Here is a 23,062-nt window from a genome sequence, read left to right as displayed (position 1 = left end):
GGAGGAGAACACCTTCAAAGTGGTGTTGGGAGGGACGCCTGGGTGGCTCAGCAGCTGGGAGTCTGCCTTCGGCTCAGGGCGTGATCCAGGAGTCCCGGGATCAAGTCCTGCATTGGGCTCCCTTTGGGGAGCCTGCTTCTCCCTCTGCCTGTGTCTGTGCCTCTCTCCTTTTTTTTTTTTTTCATGAATAAATAAATAAAATCTTTTTTAAAATGGTATTGGGAAAACTGGATTACTGCATACACAAGAGTGAAACTGGACCCCTATCTGACAACACACACAAAAATCAAGTCAAAATAGATTAAAGACTTGAACTTAAAACCATAAAATTCCTAGAAGAAAACACCGATCTTGCCAATAATTTTTTGGATTAGACACCAAAAGCAAGGGCAACAAAAGCAAAAATGAACATGTGGGACTACATCAAACTAAAAAGGCTCTGCACAGCAAAGGAAACCATCAACAAAAAGATAAACTATGGAATGGGAGAAAGTATTTGCAAACTATATAACCAATAAGGGGCAAAAACCCAAAATATACAAGGAACTCCTACAACTCAATAGAAAAAATATTGTTCTAATTGGGCAAAGGTACATTTTTTTTTCCAAAGGAGATATACAATGGGCAGTAGGTACATGAAAAGGTGCTCAATATCACTATCGGGGAATGCAAATCAAAACCACAATGAGGTATCACATCATACCTGTTATCTCTATTATCAAAAAGACAAAAAGTGGGATGCCTGGGTGATGGAGTCGGTTGGGCACCCCACTCTTGGTTTCAGCTCAGGTCGCGATCTCAGGGTGGTGGGACTGAGCCCCATGTCAGGATCTGTGTGCAGCAGGGAGTCTGTTTCTCTCTCTCTCTCTCTCTCTCTCCCCCTCTCCCCCCTCCGCCTCTCCCACATGCTTTCTCTAAAATAAAAAACAAATCTTAAAAAAAAAGACAAAAGGTAATAAATGCTGGCAAGAATATGGAGAAAAGAGAACCCCTCAACATTGTTAGTGGGAATGTAAACTAGCACAGCCACTATGAAAAATAGTAAAGAGGTTCCTCAGGAAATTAAAACTAGAAAATACCATGTGATGGGCAGCCTGGGTGGCTCAGTGGTTTAGCTCCGCCTTCAGCCCAGGGCGTGATCCTGGGGTCCCGGGATCGAGTCCCACGTCAGGCTCCCTGCATGGAGCCTCCTTCTCTCTCTGCCTGTGTCTCTGCCTCTCTCTCTCTGTGCTTCTCATGAATAAATAAATAAAATATTTTTTTAAAAAAAACCACTGAATTTTATTAAAAAAAAAAAAAAAAAGAAAATACCATGTGATCCAGCAATCCTACTTCTGGGTTTACATCCATAGAAAACACAATCATTATCTCAAAGAGATCTGTACTCCCATGTTCACTGAAGCATTATTCACTATTACCAAGATATGGAAACAACCTAAGTGTCCACTAACAGATGAATAAAGAAAATGTGAAAAAAAAAGAAAATGTGAGAGATATATACATGTACAATACCATAAGATATATAACTATAGATACACACAATGGATTACTCAGCCATGAGAAAGAAGGAAATCCTGCCATCTGCAACAACATGAAATAAGCCACAGAGAGATGCATAAAAACTGCATCATATTGCTTATATGTGAAATCTTAAAAAAAAAAAAAAAAAGTTTTAAGTTGAACTCATAGAAACAGAGTAGAAAAGTGGTTACCAGGAGCTCAGGGGTGAGGAAAATAGAAGACACTGGTAAAAGGTACAAACTGTCAATTATAAAATGAATAAAATCTTAACTGTGGTGACTACAGTTGACAACACTGTCATTGTGAGGTGACAGATGTGTTAACTCAACGGGGGGAAGCTGTCAATAATGTATACAGATATCAAATCATCATACTGCATACTTTAAGTATCTGACAATTTTATAATTACACCTCAATGCAAATGAAGGTAGATGACAGATGGATGGATAAATAGATTATAGATGAAGAAGTGAGCTTCAAGAAAGATTACAATTGAGGACTATTTTTAGTTCTCAATTTGGAAAAAGTTGGAAATGATCTACAAAGTGAATATAACATCAATTATGAAAATATGAATCTTAAGTTCAAATCATCAAAGCGTGTTCATGTGAGGTTCTAAACCAACATGCCTTTGAGCATTAAATTAATTTACCCTTAATTTATGCTCACTAAATTCCCTAATTTTATTTGCTTAAAAAATATATATTTTTTAAAAAGTGGAGGAAAAACCAGGAACAAAGAACAAACGGAACACGGCAACAAATGTGGTAGATACATTAATCCAACTACGTTAATAATCACTCTGAATGTCGATTGTCTAAATATACCAATTACAAGACAGAGATTATCAGAGTGGATCAAAAACTAAGATGCAATGAGGTGCTGCCTACAGGAAATCCACTATAAATGTACAGACGAGGGGCGCACGGCTGGCTCAGTCAGAGGAGCGTGCAAGTCCTGATCTCAGGGTCATAAGGTTGAGCCCCACATGAGGTGCAGAGATGACTTGAAGAAATTTTTTAAAAAAAGAAAACTTAAAAAGGTAAAACAAATAAATAAATATACTGACACATATAAAAGTAAATGGATGGGGAAAGATCTCCGCTGCTAACACTAATCAAAAGAAAGCAGCAGTTAATTTCAGACAGAGCAGACATCAGAGGAAGGAAGTTATCAGAGATAAAGGGGGCAAACATAGTGATAAAGGGGTCAATTCTATAGAAGACATTAGGCCCGTAACAACCGAGGATCACTGTGAAAGGCAAAACAAACAGAGCTGTAAGGAGAAACAGATGACTCAGGAAAGGGCAGGATCCAGCGGAGAGAAAGTCTGCAAGGACACAGCTGACTCAACACCACCCTCTATCCACTGGACCTAAAGCACATCTACAGATGTCTTCATCCAACACCACATGCCTCCTTCCCAAGCCCACACCAGGAGAGACACATTCTGGGCCATAAGACACATCTTAACCAATTTGAAAAATAGAAACTATACAATGTCTCCTCTCAGACCACAAAAGAATTAAACTAGAAATCAGTAACAGAAAGTTAGCTGGAAAATAAAAAAAAAAAAACCTTGAGAGATTAAACAACATTTCGGGGGGGGGGGGGGGTAAAAACACACGGATCAAAGAAGAAATCTCTTAAAAAATTTTTTTTTTTTTTTTTTTATGATAGTCATACAGAGAGAGAGAGAGGCAGAGACACAGGCAGAGGGAGAAGAAGCAGGCTCCATGCATCGGGAGCCCGACGTGGGATTCGATCCCGGGTCTCCAGGATCGCGCCCTGGGCCAAAGGCAGGCGCCAAACCGCTGCGCCACCCAGGGATCCCTCTTAAAAATATTTTGAATGGGATCCCTGGGTGGCGCAGCGGTTTAGTGCCTGCCTTTGGCCCGGGGCGTGATCCTGGAGACCCGGGATCGGATGTCACGTCGGGCTCCCTGCATGGAGCCTGCTTCTCCCTCTGCCCGTGTCTCTGCCTCTCTCTGTGTGATTATCATGAATAAATAAATAAAATCTTTAAAAAAAATATTTTCAATGTTGCCAAACTTCTTGTGCATTAATTGACAGTCATGTAGACTACAAACATAGGTTACATAGACTTATTTCTGAATACTGAACCATCCTTGAATTCCAAAAATAATCTCTTCTTTGTTGTGACGTTATTCCCTATATGCCCTGCAGGACTACATCTGCTAGTATGTCTGAGGAGTTCTGCATTTATGAACATGAGTTATCGGGCTGTAGTTTTTGGTTTGGATTTGGTAACCCCAAAGAGCTGAGAAGTCTATCCTCTTCGGTTTTCTGAAAGCCATTGTTCCGATCTGGTGTTGTTTCTTCCTTAAATGTGTTCGTACATTTTACCAGTGAAATAATTTGGGCCTACAGATTTCTCTTCAGAAAGTTTTCAACTATAAATTCAGTATCTTTATTAGTTATTTGATTATTCAGGTTATCTACTTCACTGTGGGTTAGTTGTGTGAAAGTCTGCTGTTTTCAAAAGAATGGATCTTTTTCATCTAAATTACTGAAGCTATGTATGGAGGGAACCAGAGGAGGAGTAACAACGCACTCAAGACCAGGTCAGTAGGGGCCCCTGGGGGCTCAGTGGCTGAGCATCTGCCTTTGGCTCAGGTCATGATCTGGGGTCCTGGGATCAGGTCCTGCATCGGGTTCCCTGTGCCCACTTCTCCCTCTGCCTGTGTCTCTGCCTCTCTCTGTGTCTCTCATGAATAGATAAATAAAATCTTAAAAAAAAAAAAAGAGATGAGGTCAGTATACCTCAAACTCCAGTCTTCTTTCCCGAGCTTCCTGCTACCGTATGCTTCTCAAAGTCCTCAAGGAGTGTCTCCCGCACCCTGTCCTGGACCTATTGCTGCATTACCTGGGGGAGACACAGTGGAGTGTGTTTACTCTGCCTTACCTGGAACTGAAGAGAGATCATTTCTATGTATGATTTTTATTTTGAAGATTTACATGTTTGAGAGAGAGCGTGAATGGACAGTGGGGAGGGGCAGAGGGGGAGAGAGCTAAGGCAGACTCGGTGCTCAGTACAGACCCCAATGTGGGGCTCGATCTCATGACTCTGAAATCATGACCTGAGCCAAAACCAAGAGTCGGACACTATCTGACTATGCCACCCACACATCTCGCTATGTATGATTTTTTAAAACAAAACTGGAATCATATCGTACATGATTTTTTGTGCTTTTTCTAAAAAATCCAACCTATGGTTTTCCTCTAAGATTATTACAAGTTTAAGGTGTACAGCCTGGGGATTTGGTTTGTATGTACTGTGAAATGACCACAATAGGTTTAGTTCACATCTATCACCTCATATTGACACATTAAAAAGAAAAAAAGGGGACGCCTGGGTGGCTCAGCGGTTTAGCTCCTGCCTTCAGCCCAGGGCGTGATCCTGGAGACCCGGGATCGAGTCCCACGTCAGGGTTCCTGCATGGAGCCTGTTTCTCCCTGCCTGGGTCTCTGCCTCTCTCTCTGTGTCGCTCATGAATAAATAGATGAAGGAGAAGGAGAAGGAGAAGGAGAAGGAGAAGGAGAAGGAAGAAGGAAGAAGGAAGAAGAAAGGAAGGAAGGAGAAGGAGGAGGAGGAGGAGGAGGAGGAGGAGGAGTAAGAAGAAGAAGGAGGAAGGGAGGAGGAGGAAGGGAGGAGGAGGAAGGGAGGAGGAGGAAGGGAGGAGGAGGAAGGGAGGAGGAGGAAGGGAGGAGGAGGAAGGGAGGAGGAGGAAGGGAGGAGGAAGAAGAAAGAAGAAAGAAGAAAGAAGAAAGAAGAAAGAAGAAAGAAGAAAGAAGAAGAAGAAGAAAGGGGATGCCTAGGTGGCTCAGAGGTTGAGCATCTGCCTTCAGCTCAGGGTGTGACCCCAGGGTCCCGGGATCGAATCCCACATCGGGCTCCCTGCAGGGAGCCTGCTTCTCCCTCTGTCTGTGTCTCTGCCTCTATCTGTGTCTCTTCATGAATAAATAAAATCTTTTTTAAAAAATAGAAGAAAATGAAAGAAAAAGAAAAAAAAAAAAAAACAACTAAGCCTTGTGGTAGAAACTCTCAGATCTACGGGCTGACCTTTGAACAAGCAGGGACTAGGGCACAGACACTCCATGCAGTCAAAAATCCACCCATAACTTTTGACTCCCCCAAAACTTGATTACTAATAGGCTGCTGGCGTCCTGTAGCCTTACTGGTAACACAAATAGTCAATCAACATGTATTTTATGTTATTTGTATTGTATACTGTGCTCTCACAATAAAGCAAGCTAGAGAAAAAAAAATGTTAAGGAAATCATAAAGAAAATCCACTTACTATACTGCCCCATATTTATCAAGAAAATCCCACATCTAAGTGGACCCACATGGTTCAAACCCGCGCTGTTCAAGGGTCGACTGGACTCTCGAGATGACTGGCCCGGACGTTACACAGCAGTGTTGCTGCAGTCACCAGGCTGCACCTGACGGCCCGGGGCCCGCCTCTCTTGTACCCGGCAGTCTGTACCTATGACAAACGGCCTTCCAGTCCTTTCTCCCCTCAGCCTCCCTTCCCCTGCCAACCGCAAATTTCATCTCTTTTCCTAGTTCACGCTGGTATTTTAGGTACCACATAAAAGTGAGATCACACACCATGTCTGACTTATTCTACTTGGCATAATGTCTTCAAGGTCCATCCGTGCTGTCACAAATGGTAGGAACTGCCAGCCTTACAGCTGTCCTACCCCAAACAGATGTCAGAACCAGGTGGTTTCACCTCACCGTGACAGCCATAGCTCTCCCCAGACCCTCTGCTCACAACAGCCCCTCTGGGCCCCATCCACACCCCCTTCCTTGGCACAATCCACAGCCATTCCAAGTGTCCCGGCGTCCGTTACCAGCAGACAGGTCCCCATCCACTCGGACACCAGCACGTCCACCTTCTCCGGCAGCACCACATCCTCCACCTTCTGCTGGAACACAGTGATGATGTCGGCAAAGCCATTCTGCATGACCAGCTGCCCTGTGTGCTGGGCCATCTCACTGGCCTCCACCGCATACACCTGCACGTCACAGAAGGATCATCAGTGTGCGGCCCACCCACAGAGCAGCCTGTCACCTGCCCTGGGCCCGTCACTCCAGCCAAGTCAGAACCAGCCTCAGGGAAAACAGCGACAGAAGGGACTGGGGGTGCGCAGCGGGGCAGCCGGGCCTCGCTGTGCTACTTCCAACAGTGGAGCCCTGACCAGGGAGCTACCTCTAATCCTAACTCCACCTTCTGCCTAAAATCAACAGGGGGCTGCAGGTGGAGAGAAAGCTCTGCACCTGCGCCGGGCGCCCACTGCAGGGGCCCTCCTGGGTCAGACCCAGCGGCAGGGGTCCCCTTCGCACAGCAACATACCCCGTAACCCCGATGCCTAAGAGCAATCGGACCTTAAGGGTACCAGTGGCTGAGACGATTTCAAGCCCAGGTGGCCAGAGGAAGGTCCTGCGCACTACATCGTGGTTCTGACAGCCGCTGAATTCCAGTGGTCACTGTCCTGCAGCTTCACTTGCAAACTAGGAATTTCAACCACCTGCGTCGGGGGCCATCGTGGGGCTTCAACTCTGGGAGCCCCACACTTGCTTTAAAGGGATCTACACGACACATGGACACATGTGTTTCTCTATTTAACTGAAATAAACATTTTACAAAACATATCCCGCCACACGCAACCCACTCCGTTCTCTATTGTGTCCTACTCTACTCTGTGCGGTCTGTGACTTATCCCACCGATGTCACAACCCCCGACAGGCTCAGGCTGCAAGAACACAGCGCCCGTCCCCCTGACGTGGAGCCTCTGCACGTGAAGGACGCTTCACCGGGACCCAGCCCGGGAGCCGCTGAAGGGAGAGCCATTTCTCACTCACTGCTTTGGGCTGCGCATAATGTGCGCAAAACAGGCTGATGATCCCAGTCCCACAGCCGACGTCCAGGATCACTTTATCTTTCAGGGACTCTTTATTCTGCAGGATAACATGGTGGTATTTAGTAGTTCGCGGCTGGTCTGCCAACATCTCCAAGTGAAGTTTCTAGAGGAAATACACATTAGGAATCATTGCTTGTAATCTGAGCTATGCTGATCCCTGGTTTAAGAAGGAAGATCAGAGACTAAGCTATAACCCCTTGACCCCACCATCCCACACCTAAAAATATGAGCAATAAAGAGGGGAAAAAAAAAGCAAAAAAATTGAAAGGCCTAAATATGCCAGTAGGTAAAAATACAACAGTGAAGGAATGGAATGGAAGTTTTTGGAATCCTTCCAGGCAGCGTGATGCTGTCTGCAGCTTCTCCCTGCAGCTCCCCGAGAGCCAGGTGAACAGAGAGGAGGGGACCACTCAGGAGGTGGTGCAGACACCGCCCTCCTGACCACTGTTCCCATCCAATTCCCCATCAGTATCCATCAGGATACTTGGCCAAGTATCCACCAAGAGAGAATGTGGACAAGCCACCAGGAGAGATGCCAGAGGAGGCGCACAAGCCCCACAGGAAACTAGCTCTGGAGGGTAGGTGACAACCCCACTGTCCCTCAGGGGGAGCTCGAGGGCCCCAGCCACGTCCAGAGGGAGAAAAACATGAAACCTGAAATAACATAGCACCCATGGTAATCACACCAACCTCCAGGAAACAGAGAAAGGCTCCTCCAAATGGTTCATGAAGCCACAGGTGGCAGTCAGAGCCTGGAAAGGCCGCACGCACAGCACCGTCCCCCGCACGTCACTCCTCAGGTCTCACGCTGCAGAAAACCCAGCCTACACACGCAGGGCTGTGAGGCAGACACTGAAGCTACCCAGACACGTCAGCACAGACAGGAAGTCAGCGTGGCACCCTCACAAGCCCATCCGGGCTCCTCACAAACCACTGAGGACTGAGAAACAAAGAGACTGAGGATCAGAGTGGACACAATCGAGACTTGGCCACCTCGCCTAGACTAGTCCACCTTAACAGAAGGTCAGAACTGGGGTACTGAGGTGCACCGTGCTGCCACCAGGGGAAGAAAGCCCAGTGGTGGCATTATCACCACGTAAAATATGCTTCAGATCAAAGAATAGTCCCTGCGAAGAACAGGGTCAGGTCATAGTAACAGAGGAATCACTTCAGCAAAAGCGCATAATGATTCTAAACATTTTTGTACCTAATAACAAAGCTTCAAAACACACAAAGCAAAAACCAATAGATACGCAACAAGAAATAGACAAATTCACAGTTATAGTCAGAGACTCCAACACCCTTATCTCAGTAACCAACAGAAAAGTAGAAAGAAAATCAGTAAGGACACAGACTTGAACAATCTATCAACCAATTTAATCCAATGCTTATAGAACACTGTACCCAACCACATAAACCAGTAATACACAAAAAACATCAAGGAATAGATTTAACAAGACATATACAGCACCCTATGTCAAAACCTTAAAACTGAGAGACGTAGAGTAAGGCGGAAGAAATGAGGACAGTCAGTGCAATGTTATAAACATGTCACTTCTCCCTAAGTTAATGGAGACTTTCCCTGCAATACCAATTAAAACACCAGCCAATTTGGCATGGGGAATGGTGCATAACACATGGTAACAAAATTAGCTTCAAAAAATTAGATGATAGATAAGCCTAGCCATAAAAGTACTAAAAAATAGGAGGACTTCTAGAGGCCCAGTTCTCCCAGATGTTCAAAAGCTTCAATAATGAACATCTGGAACTGCAGAAGAAATGAACAGACTAACAAAACAGAACAGAGATTACTTCTGTAATCTTCTGTAAAGATCCTAGAAATTAAATATATGATAAACATGCATTTCCCGTAATCAGGAAAAGGAGGATCATCCAATAACTGATGCTGGAACAGCTGGATATTTGGGGGAAATTAAGTTCTAATTTTACCTTATTCTTTACAACGAGCAAATTCCAGATTGATTTAAATATTTCATTGTTAAAAATGGTGCCACAGGGCAGCCCTGGTGGCGCAGCGGTTTAGCACCGCCTGAAGCCCAGGGTATGATCCTGGAGACCCGGGATAGAGTCCCACGTCAGGCTCCCTGCATGGAGCCTGCTTCTCCCTCTGCCTGTGTCTCTGCCTCTCTCTCTCTGTGTGTCTCTCATGAATAAATAAATAAAATTCTTAAAAAAAAAAAATGGTGTCACAAAAGTGCAAAAAAGAAAGCATGGATGTTTATAATCTTGGAGTAAAGAAAGCGTTCAAATTAGGACAGAAAAACCCAGAAGCCACAAAGAAAAAAAAAAAGGACAAATCAGACCACAGAAAGGTAAAAAGTTCCCTGGGAAACAAGAGAGGCAAGTGGTAAGTGTAATACATACCATAGGTACAGGCTAACTTGCTAATTAAACATATAAATTGACAGAAGTAAAAAGAAAAACATGCAAAGTATGTGAAAGCTTACCCAAACAAAAGAAGAAACAGAAAAGGCCAACAAAATATAGAAGATGACCAACCTGACTTTAGAAAATGGAAATCAAGATCAGGAAATATCATATTCCACCTTCAAGATCAGGAATCTTTTTTGCTTTGGTGATATGTGGTTATGAACGAGCGTTCACATGATTGGTAAGCGTACAAGACCCACCACAGTAAAAACACGCATACGCACATCTTACAAATTTACCCAATAGAAATTCTAGCAGCAGTTTAGCAAGACTCTTGTAAGAGGAAGCCCATTACATCACCGCTTGTCACGGTGCAAAGCTGTTAGGTAAGTAAATCACCAACGTGGTGCTTTCGAAACCAACAAAATTCTCTTTCTTAATAGTTTGAAAGCTCTAATCATGTACATACATCAGGGCGCTTTCATTTATTATAACGTTTAAATTATGAAACAGGACCTACCTCCTAGCAAGTGCCTTACAGTTTGTCAATGTAGCAAACAGGCATGCAACCAACACCAGAACACGGCCAGCACCCCAGGCCTTCCCACCCCGGCCTTGTGGACAGGAAAGCTGGGAAAGAAAACCTCACCTGAAGTGCAAAGGGGACACCCTGAGGGGTGCATACTCAACAACTACCACTCCACCACAGCAAACGCCAAAGGAACAGGGCTACTTTCCCTTACCCAGCAGGAGGAAGATTTTCTGCTGGCCTAGCAACAGCCCAGCCAACGAGAAGCCGCCACACAGCCCGCCCACCCCCTTCCCTGTAACAAAGTCCCCCCACCTGAGTCCCCTGCCTTGGGTCCCCAGACTGGCCCATGCTTCCCCACACTGAGCGGGTTCCAGACTGCAGTTCCTCTGCTGCTCCTGAAGAAACCCATTTTGCTGGTGTAACAATTATTTTATTTTAATAAAATATTTAATAAAACAATGGTGGACACCATCACAGACCCCCTGGTAACAGTAACCACCATCCTGATTCTCAGGGAACCAGCTCCCTGATCATTTACATTCATCTTTTAACACTGTTTTCAACCTTATATAACTGAATCAAAAGTTATTCTTTGATGTCTTGTTTCTTTCACTCAACATTACGTCTGCAGTGTTTATTCCGCAGGCATCTGTTTTTACCTAGCTTTAAGATATAAACGGGCTGTCTGGATCATAAGGTTATGAGTCTTTATCCAAACTGGAAAAAAATAAAACTAGTAAGTTAGTGATTTAGAGGTATTATTGTTGACTTGTATAACGTTTTTGTATTTTATTTTTAAAATAAAATTTGTTACTATTTTGTAAATGCTGAGAAAAGTTCATAATCCCATTGCTCCAAAAACATCCTTAAACCACCATGGGCCAATCCAGCCCACCTGCTTTTGTAGGGCCTGCAAGCTAAGAATGGCTTTACATTTTTTTAATGGTTTTTAAAAATCAGAAGAACATGCCACGCTCATTTCTTGTGGCTTTATGGCCTCTTTTGCACTACAATGGTAATGCTGAGTAGCCACATGGCCTGTGAAGCCGAACAAGAGCTCTACAAACCCTGCTCTAAACCAATGAAGAGAAGCAGCCCAGGTGAAGCTACCTTTACACTAGACAGAGGAAACCACCACCCAGCCCATCGAACAGGGAGTCTGGGAAGCAGTACCAGGGTCCCGTAGCTGCCGAAGTACTCTTCATCCTGCCACGTGTCTTCAGGGTCACACTCCTCCAGGTGCTTCCCAAGGTGGTTTGCAGGTATGTACCCACAGCAGCCGGCACGCTCGCCCCACCACCAGTCAGCAGTTGTCTGTCTCAGGATGAGAATTTTTTCTCCCCTTAAAAAACTGAGCTGGAAAAAAAAAACCATACATACAAGTCAAAATTTAGAGAAACCCATAGTTGGTATTTCAATCGTGGCTTAGTAATAAATTCCCCCATCTTGGGGCCCAAATCACAGCTATTTCAAAAAGGACTCAATGGGTAATTATACAAACTCACAATTTCTGAAAATGACATCAAGATTTAGAGACTTTTGTGGAACATCTACATGAAAGAAAAGCACAGCTTAATAGATGTTTTTTAAAAGAAAGGGTAAACATTTTTGAATGGCTTAAGACAGAATTTCTCTATAGCCTCTTCACTGTAACTGAGCTATGTGGTAGCTGATTCATTTACTAGAGTAGAAAAAGCAACATTCAAGTCAATATATTTTTTTAAAGATTTATTTATTTACTTGAGGAAGAGAGTGCAAGCAGGGGGAAGGGCAGGGGAAGGAGAGAGAACCTCCAGTAGACTCCCCGCTGAGCCCAATGTGGGACTCGATCTCACAACCCTGAGACCACAACCTGAGCCAAAATCAAGAAGCAGATGCTTAACCAACTGAGCCACCCAGGCGTCCCTCAAGTCGGTATTTTTATTTTACAGCCTTTTTTTTTTTCATTAACTAGAATAGGTTCTAAACCCAGGTTTCCAAACAGAAACTGAACAGGTGCTCCTTTCCCCATTCCTTACCCAAGTATCTCTTGCCTAAAGCCTGGCATCAGAATTTGTTAGGCTGGGAAGAAAAGGGTTACTCTCGGGTCTCATTTGGCTCTAAACATCTGAATATTTCTTAATTCTGGTATGGCTTCTTCAAAATTTACATCTAATTCATCATTTAGCACACTAAACCCATAAAACATGGACCCAGGCCTCACGGCCCCTAAATGTGAGCAAGCGCACAGGGTTACCTGCGTCTGGTCAGTGGCAGAGTAGTCTGCGATGGCCACAAACTCTTCCGGGTGCACAAGCTCCTGGAGATGCTCCTGGTCACCGCACTCCACGTGATCTTCTCCCTCCTGCTCAAAGCCAAGGAAACAATAGGGGATGACTATGGGCTTCTCTCTCTCTCTCCATCTTAATAACCAAGAGGCTACAGGTTATTAGGATGATTTCGAATGAAGATTCACATGACCACCTTTAATCCCATAGTTTGGATCATCTTCACTAGCAGGATCGAGGGATCTGGATCCCTCCTTGCATTTTTATCTCTAGTACAAAATTATTTGCATCCAAAAAACATCAGAGAAAGAAATAAGAAAGAGGCACTTTTAGTGTCTACGTGGTGACTGACCCTGATCACCAGCAACTCATTCTGAAAGTGGGGACCAGCGCCAAGAGAAAGAACCTAATTCTGGGCGTCATGCTCTTAGGACCTCATCACACCCGAGGACAGAGCTGGGCAGGTCTCAGGAAGGTGACAGTGAGCTGGCATGACCCTCCCGGCCTTACTTGGACTGCACTGCTGCTGACACATGCTGCTCAGGACCACACACTTTCTATCAGAACAGGCTTTTCTGGAAGACGTCCCCTGGACGTGGTAGAGACTCCAACCACAGCTTGCAGCTCAGCAAAGCATCCCTGTCCCTGTGTATACGCCTTAAACAAATTCCCTAAACATACATGTAACTCGTGTTCCTTTGAAGATGTGTGAAGGCACAAGCATACACAGAGGAAAGTTAAAACCATCTGTAATCTCGCCCACTGGTTAGAAATAATAATGGTTAACACATTAACATTCATATTTTTCCAGGTTTTTTAAAAAAAGATTTCTTTATCTGAGAGGGAGAGGGAGACCTTGAGTAGAGGGGGAGAGGGAGAGAGAATCTTAAAGAGACTCCCCATTGAGGGGTGCCCGGGGGTCTCAGCAGTTGGGTGTCTCCCTTCGGCCCAGGCTGTGACCCCAGGGTCCTGGGATCAAGTCCCACATCTGGCTCCCTGCAGGGAGCCTGCTTCTCCCTCTGCCTGTGTCTCTGCCTCTCTCTGTGTCTCTCATGAAGAGATAAATAAAATCTTTAAAAAAAAAAAAAAAGGAGACTCCCCACTGAGTGCAGAGCCCAATATGGGGCTCAATCTCACGACCCTGAGATCATGATGTGAGCTAAAATCAAGGGTCAGATGCTCAACTGACTGCACCACCCAGATGCCCCCAGGCTCCTTTTTAGGTGTACATACAGCCTGTGTGTACAGGGTGTTTACTGGGATCATATAATTCTGCCTTGTGAAATGTTTCCCACTTACTAAATTCTGAATATTTTTCCTCATTAAATTACTCCTAATGCTACATTTCTAATATCTGATAGTATTCTGTCCTATGAATTATCATAACTCATTTATCCAGTCTCCTAGTCGTGTACCCTTAAACTCTTTACAGTTTATATTATTACAAATTATGTTAAGACGAGCTTTTTTAAACACGTATCATTTGGTCTACCCATGACAATTTTCTTAGGATAAATTCCTGACTGGGAAACTGGCAGTTTAAGATGCCATGTACTTTCATAACTTTGGATATCATCACCAAATACCCTCCAGAACGGTGGTCCCTCCGACCTACATGTGAGTAACCGAATGATTTGCCCACACCCTGATCAACCGTGGGCATGCGACGTCACTCAAATCTCTGTCAATATGATGCGGAGACCCTGTCTGTCTTGGTCAGTTCCATTTGTCTTCAATTATTAGTGAGACCACACATGTGTTTCAAGTACTTACTGGTCATCTTTTTTGTTAGTTGCCTATTTTCCTACTACAGTAACCTGATTAGTTCCATGCAGCATCATTTCTTTTTAGCTCACCCTCCATGCCCTGTCCCTGCTCCACCCACACCATAACCCTCTCACCACCACCCCTAATCCTTACCTGGTGTCATACTCAACTGGCATGCACCCCGCCGTGCCCTCTCGGAGCTCGGGTTGCACACACACACGTGCACACTCACACACACTCATACACATGCAGTTTTTCTTTTGACACACTATTCTGTGAAGGATGTCACAAACCCTTTTCCTATTTTGGTTTTTTTACTCACATAATACCTTGTGAAAAACACCCCAAATCTTAGAACTGTAACTTATCATTTTCAATGACTGTAGAATATTCCACGGTAGGAATTCTTCCTGAGTCTTCCACCATCCTTGATTAGCGGACTTGCTCTTGGTGTCCAATTTTCCACCACATGCAGCCACAACACCTACACACATTTATCCTTATGTAATGACATTTGACTTCTATGGAACAGATTATCAGGACTGAGAAATACGCATGGTTTTCACTCATGCATTTGCCATTCTTTCCATAAAGGGTGTTGCACTTATGCTTCATCATCAAAGCAGAGAGTACCCTCTGCTTGAATATTCACCAGCAACAGGCATTACATGGTCTTTCATTTTTGCCAGAGTGATAGGTGTAGAAACACCAGGAAAAGTGGGGAAACAAGACTATTTTTTATACTCTCATGAAAGACTGTTAGTAGTATATATAAGGAGACACTAATAATTGACCGTGGGGTTCATGGCATATATAGAAGTAAAATATGTTACAACAATAGCACAAATAGCACAAAAATGGTGCCTAGTAAATGAAACTAATTTGGAGGATTCTTACATTGTGAAGTGGTCAAAACAAAAACTGGGATACATTAAAGATGAATATCACAATTTGCTGGGTAGCCACCAAAGTATTAGTAAAAGATACAGGTGAGAAGCCAACATAAGAGAGAATGTGGAATTATAAACAATATTACATTAATCCAAAAGGAGGCAAGAAAGGTGCAAAGATGAAAGAGAAAACAAATAGCAAGATGTTCAACTTGATTGTATCCATCACTACATTAAATGTTAATGGATTAAATACTCAAACTAAAGAGCAGAAATTACCTGACAGGGAAAAAGGACCTGCCTACAGGCTCTTTACAAGAGAAAAGCTTTTTTTTTTTTTTTTTTTTTTTTAAAAGAGAAAAGTTTTTAATATAAGGACTTAGATTCAAAATAGAGGTGTCTGTATACCATGCTGTACACCAAGCTGGCACAGCTATATTAATATGAGACAAAATAGATGCAAGCCGGGAAATATAGGTAAAAAGAAAGACTTCATAAAAATAAAAGTCAATTAGTTGAGAAAATGAAAACTATCCTAAATGTATGTGCTAAGTAACAGATGTAAAACATGTGAAGCAAAAAGTGAACAGTCAAAAGGAAATTAAAAAAATAGACAAATCTACAATCATAGTGGAAATTTTTAAAAAATATTTATCTACCTATTTTAGAGACAGAGAGCAAGTGCCTAGGCGAGTGTGGGGAGGAGCAGAGGGAGAGAATCCCAAGCAGACTCCCTGCCAAGTGCAGAGGACAACATGGGGCTTGATCCCAGGACCCTGAGATCATGACCTGAGCCAAAAACAAGAGTCTGGCTGCTTAACTGACTAAGCCACATAGGCGCCCCCACAGTGGAAATTTTCGAAGCTCATCTCTCTCAGTAATTGACACAACAAATGGGCAAAAAGTCAAAAAGGACACAAAGATTTGAACAATATTAATAACCTATTTGATCTTAACAACCATTTACAGAAAACCACCAACTACAGAAAACATATTCTTTGCAAGTACATGTAGAACATTCACCAAAACAGCCCATCTGACTAGGCCACAAAGCAAAACTGAATAAATTTCCAAAAACTGAAATTTTACAGAGTATATTTTCTGACCAAACATTATCAAACCAAAATTAAATAACAAGATAAATAAAAATTCCTAAATGTCTGGAAATAGGTAGCACACTTCTGAAGAGCCTAGAAATTTTCTAATTCCCATTGTGACATAAAGTATTTTAACTGATCAACAATGAAAATACAATGTATTAAGTGGATAACAGCAAACTGATGATCAGAGGAAGAGTTACAGCTTTAAAAATATATATTAGAGAAGAAAGGTTTAAATCAGTGATACAAACTTTCATCACAAGATGCTACAAAAAGAGAAAATTAAACCCAGAGAATAAAAGAAATAAAGATAAAAGCAGAAATCAATAAAAAGAAAGCAGATGAACAAAGATAAAGTCAACAAAGACAAAACCAGTTCTTTGAAAAGATAAAACTGATAAAACCCTAAACCTAAAGTATGGTTATTGAAATACAACCATGACTGACTCACAAATAATCGAGTAAAGTAAAATAATAAGATACCACGTCTAATTCATCAGGCTGAGCAAACTTTAAGAGTCTGATGTTCTCCTGCCCTATGACCCGGCAATTGCACTACTGGGTATTTACCCCACAGGTCAGAGGTGGTGAGCTGCAGGGGCACCTGCACCCCCGCGTTCCCAGCGGCCGTGTCCACAGGGGCTGCGCTGTGGGAAGAGCCTCGATGTCCATGGACAGATGCTGGAGGGAGGAGACGTGGTCCCTGCGCACCCCGGGTGTCACTCGGCCATTTACAACAATGTGGATGGAACTGGAGGGTGTGATGCTGAGTGAGATAAGTCAGCCAGGGAGAGACAGTTATCACACAATCTCACTCATACGTGGAATAGAGGAAACAGCACAGAGGGGCACGGAGAAGGGAGGGGAAACAAAACAAGACGAAATCTGAGAGGGAGACGAACCCTGAGAGACTCTTATCACAGGAGACAAACTGAGGGTCGCTGGAGGAGAAGGGGTGGGGGACAGGGTCACTGGGGACAGGCACTGAGGAGGGCACGGGATGTCACGAGCACTGGGTGTTACAAACAACTGATGAGTCACTGACCTCTGCCTCTGACACTCATAATACACTATGGTAATTAATTGAATTTAAACAAAGATTAAGAAAAAAAGGAATCTGATGCTCTCACGTGTTAACAAGTACTATATAAGCTACTGGCAGACCCGTAAACTGGAGAACAATTGATCGTTATCTAAATACACAGTCCCTTCCACGCTGCGATGCCATTACTAGGTGTGTGCCCTAGCCCACATGCTCAAGGAGACGTGTAGAAGGGTACGGACTCCAGCACTGTTTGAAACAGAGAAAAACTGGAAATGACATTACGTGTCCGAGAGAAATAAATAAAACGTGCCATACACACCTACTACACAACCGCAAGACTGCAACAGACCCCCACACAAATGTGACGTTTGTCTGAGGAGCACGCTACAGAAGCATCCTATAGGACTGAACTACCTCAACACACACTCAAGGGCAAACCCCTGGAAGTAGTATTAGTAGAAAAGACAGGTTGCAGATAACACAGAATATGATGCCACTTAGACAAGGAAAGAAGAAGAGGACAGGAAGAAGAATGGGGCTGAAGTTAGGGAAAACATCACCTATGAAAAAAAACAACAACAACAACAACAAAAAAAACATCACCTATGGTTTCCTCCAGAATACGTACATATACGTACACACATACATCCTAAGGCATACGACAAAATGTCACAAATTTTCACTTCTCTGTGATATGTACTTGATGTTTACAATATATTTTGTAAATGTTGAAATATTTTTTAAATTTCTGAAGGGAAGAATAGGGCAACCATGGAATTTAAAAGTTTTATGATTAATTTTAAGAAAAAGATTAATGAAATGACCCAACTATGTATCAAATTCCTATGAATAAAAACCCAAATCAAACAAACACTGGAAGGATAGAGGGAAAAAATGTTAAAATTTACATCACAGATATGAAAATGTTTGATTTTTTTAAAAACAATATTTGTTAAGACTATGCATCTGGTTTTTAATTTTATATAATCCAAAATCCTTGAAATTTAGTATAATTTTTTTTTTTTTTTTTTTTTTTTACTGATAACCTGAAGGAAACTAGATATGTGTCTCAGGCAGAAAAAAAAGTACAAATAAATAAATCATTTCTAATGTGTCCAGGCTGCTTTTAAGCTACTATGCCTGGGACTTCATTAAGCAACTTCAACAGCGTGCTTGCCTGAGCAGCACAGGTACCAAAGGCAGACTGGTGGCAGGCGTTCCCAGCCCGGTGCGCAAAGTCACGGAGCTCTCACAAACACTGCATTTCCTCCATCTAACGTCCCCGGGCTGGTGGCTGAACCGTGCCCTCTGCAAGGTCCGTGGTCTTTACATTCAGGTTCCTACACATTAGAACTAAAATTACCTGCGGTTCATCTCGGGGGCAGTCACCTGGTGTTGCCATGGTTCTCTTAGGATCTGCCGCATAGCTGCCACTTTTAATACTTCATTTTCCCCTCCATTTCTACTTTTAAAGAGAGAGAGAATGAGAAAATACTTTGTTATATTCACTTTACTTCTAAAGTCCATAATAAAGATCCTACATCAAATGGAACTAAAACCAGTGTTTAAAGAATGAAATAGAAATAAAATTAAAAAATATAATTCTTTACAGAAACAATGGAAAGTGTTTAAAATTTATGAACTGATAGTGTGTGTTTTCTTCATTAGTCTACAAAAGTGTTGGTCTTATTTGCTGAATGAACACCCTGAGTTTCTGTTAGATTACTGGATTGATTTAAAACAACAAACCAATATCACATCTCTTCTTGGAACCCTGGTATCTTTCCTTCCAATTAAAATCCCTACTGTGGGGCAGCCCTGGTAGCTCGGCGGTGGAGCGCCACCTTCAGCCCAGGGCCGGATCCTGGAGTCCTGGGATCGAGTCCCACGTCGGGCTCCCTGCGTGGAGCCTGCTTCTCCCTCTGCCTGTGTCTCTGCTTCTCTCTCTCTGTGTCTCTCATGAACAAATAAATAAACTCTTTAAAAAAAAAAAAAAAAAAAAGGAAACCTCATTTGAAATGGAGTCAGGAGGCCAGCAGGGGGCGCGCTGACACCCTCCAATCCTTCCAGATCCAACAGGCGAAAAGCTCATTTTACTACAGGGCAGGAGGACCATCTCCTACCCAGGCAACAGTCCAGCCAAAGGTCACAGTGTCACAGCCTAGCCAGGGAGACTGTCACAGCCCAGCTAGGGAGACCATCACAGTGTCACAGTCCAGCCAGGGAGACTGTCACGGTGCTACAGTCCATTGGAGAGTCATGGCAGGCATTTACAGCCCAATGCGGAATGTCACGCAGCTCTTACAAACACTGCATTTCCTCCATCTAAGCGTCCCGGGGCTGGTGGTTGAGCCGTGCTCTCTGCAATGTCCGTGGTCTTTACATACAGGTCACAGTCCAGCCAGGAAGACTGTCACAGTGTCACAGTCCAGCCAGGGAGACTGTCACCACCCCACACTCACTTTCCTCCAATGGATTTTCCTTCCAAGCGGCTCCTTCCACCTTTCTCCTTTTTCTCTGTAAAGTAACCTTCCTCTCCCTACATTAGCCAGACTTGCCTTCAATTTTGCGTATCTGACACGGCAATTCCTGTCATTTCTGGAAAAACCCATTTTGTTGGTAAAATAACTGGCTGCTTTATTCTCCAGGTCAAGACCATCTGGGGCTTCCGAGTGTTTCCAGTAATGGGCACCGAAGTGCACATCTTGCAGAGGCTTCTCGCCTCTCGTTCTCAGTTCTCATTTTTTCCCCAAGGACAGTGCAATCCATACTGTGCTCCAAGATGAACGTGTTTTTATCACACAAACGATTCTGTTTGAAATGCATGCCTCACTGATGGAGACTTAATACTCACTTCTGGGACAGCTGTAACTACAACATAAAAGTCAAGAGAAGAGCGTCGTTTAGGACGGAGGCGGGAGTCGGGCTGGGGAGCTGCGCGCACACCCAGCGGGCGGAGGCCGAGCCGCGGGGGAAGGAAGGTTTTCCTCCTGCCCGGCAACAGCCCGGCCAATGGGCGGCCACCACGCGCGGCCCCTGCCAGTCTTGAATAGACCCGGTTCTGCAGGCAAAACACCCAGCGGGGGTTATCAAGGTCAGCCGCAAACGCTACACGTGCACAGAGCATCCTCCTAGGCGCGCGCGGGGACGGGGGCGGGGGCGGGGGCGGGGGCGGGGGCGGGGACGGGGGTGGGCGGAGCCCGAGCCGGGCTTCGGGGGCCAATGGGAGGAGGGAGCCTGGGCCGGGCTGGGGGCCCGGGGGTGCGTGGGCCGAGGGGGGTTGGGGGGCCCGGGGCGGGGAGGAGGGAGCCTGGGCCGGGCTGGGGCCGTGGGGGGTGGCGGAGGTAGTAGGTACGGAGCCCGGGCCAGGCCTGGGGGCCAACGGGAGGAGGGAGGCCGGGCCGGGAGGGGGGGGCGGCCGAGGGGGGACGGAGCCGGGCCGGGCTGGGGGCGCGGGCAGGGCGGGCCAGGCCAGCCAGGTCAGCCGCCCGCGGGGGAGGATCACCGGGACACCCGGGGACTAGCGGCGGGGCGGGAAGCCTGGGGGGCAGGGGCGCGGCGGGCGGGCGGGCGGGGGCGCGGCTCGGGGAGGGCGTGGCCGGGGAGAGGCGCGGCGCCGCGGGGCGGGGCGGGGGCGGGGCCGGAGGGCGGGGCGGGGCCGGGAGGGGCGTGGCCGGCGGTCCCGGAGCCCGCGGTCAGCCGCCGCAGCGCCCGGCTCGCAGGCGGGAGGCTGGGGGTCTTCCCGGGGCCGCGGCCTGGGGCGCCGGCAGCGCACACGCCCAGGAAGCGCTCGCTCGGCACGTCCCGCCCCAGCGCGGTGCAGCCGCCGAGCGGCCCGCGGGAAACCTACCTCAGCCGCCTTCCCGCCGGTGCGCACGGGCGGACAGCGCCGACCAGCAGCCCGAGCCGCCGCCCTCGGCCCGCGCAGGCGCAGTACGGGTCGGCCGGCCGCGGACGCAGCCCCTCCCTGGGCCCCGCGCCCCGCGCCTGCGCAGTCGTACTGGCTCCTTCGTCGGGAGAACGGAACCACCGCCTTCGGCCGCACGCAGGCGCAGTCACTCAGGCCCGTCTCGGCAAAGGCCCTGGCTTGGGGACCAGCGCCCCGCGCAGGCGCACTCCACGGGCCCGCCTTCGTGCGCGCCGACGCTGCGGTTCGGGCGGGGCCGGGTGGAGGAGGCAGCGGGGGCGGGGCCGGGGCAGGGGGGCGGGGCCTGAGGGGCAGGTGGGCGGGGCGGGACGTGTGGGCGGGGCCTGGGGTGGGGGCGCGGGGCCGGCCCACCCTAGCGTGAGGATCGTGGGTGACATTGTGGGTGGCTCCAGGGTTCTGGAGCAGGACCTACTTCTGCTTTTCGGTAATAATTCAATCTTCCCGTCTCTGCTGTGCAGTGAGAACTACTTGGTCATCTGCTCCCGTGACAACTGGAGGCCGCGGTGACGTCATTTCGCCCAGAGGAGGCTGAGGTTGAGATGGGGTGACGTCAGCGTCGCCCCCGCGGGCCGCCCGGGGCTGCAGGTGGGGGCGCTGCGGTCCCGGGAGAGCAGGTCGGGGTCACCGTGCAGACCAGCAGGGCACCAGGGGACAGTGAGGGTCGGGCTTTCTTTTTTTTTTTTTTTTTTAATAATCAATTTATTTTTTATTGGTGTTCAATTTGCCAACATACAGAATAACACCCAGTGCTCATCCCGTCAAGCTGCAAAGGGGGCACCCGGGGGCTCGGGTGGCTCAGCCTCTGCCTTGGGCCCAGGTCGTGACCCTCGGGCCCTGGGATGAGCCCCCCACGTCGGCTCCTAGCCCCATCTTCCGCTCTCTCTGTCTCAAATAAATAAAATATTAAAAAAAAAAAAAAAAAGCAGATGTTTCCACTTTCACTACTTGTACTCAACATTTTTTGGGGAATCCCGGCCAGCACAGTAGTAGGCTAGTGAAGCAGTAACTAAGAGGAATAACTGTCAGAACAAAATTGTGTGCCTTCACAGCTGAGCAGGTTGTTTGCACAAAACAGCCTAAGGAATCACGGAACGATTAGAATACATAGGTGCATTTAGCAAGATTGTAGGATAAAGATCGACATAGGAAAATAAGTGTATTTCTTTAGAGGCGCCTGGTGGCTCAGCCTGTTGAACATCTGACTCTCGGTGTCAGCTCAGGTCCTGATCTCAGGGTCACGGGATCAAGCCCTGTGTCCGGCTCTGTGCTCAGTGTGGAGTCTGCTTCAGATTCTCTCTCTCTGTCTCCCTCCTCACTGTCTCTCTCTCAAATAAATAAAATCATAAAGAAAAAGAAGTGTATTGTTTTTTGGCTAGGAGCAAAACATTAGAAATGAACTTGTTAAAAAACCCGTGTAGGGTGACTGGTCGGCTTGGTCAGCTGGGTGTTTTCGGCTCAGGTCATGATGTCAGGGTTGTAGGATCAAGCCCCACATGAGGCTCTGCACTCAAGGTGGAGTCTGCTTGTCCCTTGCCCACTGCCTCCCCCTTCCCGCTTGCTCTCCCTATCTCTAAAATAAAATCTTTAAAATATATAGACACATATATATAGTTAAAACCCACGTATAGTGTTGTAATTACCTTTTTATAATGTAATTTTTATAATGTAA

At 45.9% G+C, this 23,062-nt stretch overlaps 1 protein-coding gene and 1 long non-coding RNA gene across 3 annotated transcripts in view; one reads left to right on the top strand and one right to left on the bottom strand.

Moving 5' to 3' along the window:
• Window positions 1-21,469, bottom strand: part of PRMT2 (protein arginine methyltransferase 2) — a 33,313-nt gene extending 11,844 nt beyond the window's left edge. The window contains exons 1-6 of one of the 2 annotated variants that reach the window (XM_077879501.1): window positions 21,316-21,469; window positions 18,829-18,927; window positions 12,633-12,740; window positions 11,570-11,752; window positions 7,415-7,576; window positions 6,403-6,567 (exon numbers count right to left, since the gene is read on the bottom strand). In XM_077879501.1, the coding sequence (XP_077735627.1) occupies window positions 6,403-6,567; window positions 7,415-7,576; window positions 11,570-11,752; window positions 12,633-12,740; window positions 18,829-18,867 (657 nt within the window). In that variant the 5' untranslated portion in view covers window positions 18,868-18,927; window positions 21,316-21,469. Of the gene's footprint in view, window positions 1-6,402; window positions 6,568-7,414; window positions 7,577-11,569; window positions 11,753-12,632; window positions 12,741-18,828; window positions 18,928-20,319; window positions 20,458-21,315 lie in introns of those variants that run through there. The other variant, XM_077879502.1, reaches the window with a different exon arrangement.
• On the top strand, window positions 21,213-22,666 carry LOC144302100 (uncharacterized). The gene is made up of 3 exons (XR_013368981.1): window positions 21,213-21,616; window positions 21,852-22,007; window positions 22,129-22,666. It is a non-coding gene; the product is annotated as an uncharacterized LOC144302100 (long non-coding RNA).
• Window positions 22,667-23,062: the final 396 nt, after the last annotated feature.

Source organism: Canis aureus, chromosome 30 (assembly GCF_053574225.1).
Source record: "Canis aureus isolate CA01 chromosome 30, VMU_Caureus_v.1.0, whole genome shotgun sequence".
In the NCBI taxonomy this organism is placed as follows: Eukaryota; Metazoa; Chordata; class Mammalia; order Carnivora; family Canidae; genus Canis; species Canis aureus.
The sequence above is the reverse complement of the archived record's forward strand: the minus strand, read 5'-3'. Positions and strand labels throughout refer to the sequence as shown.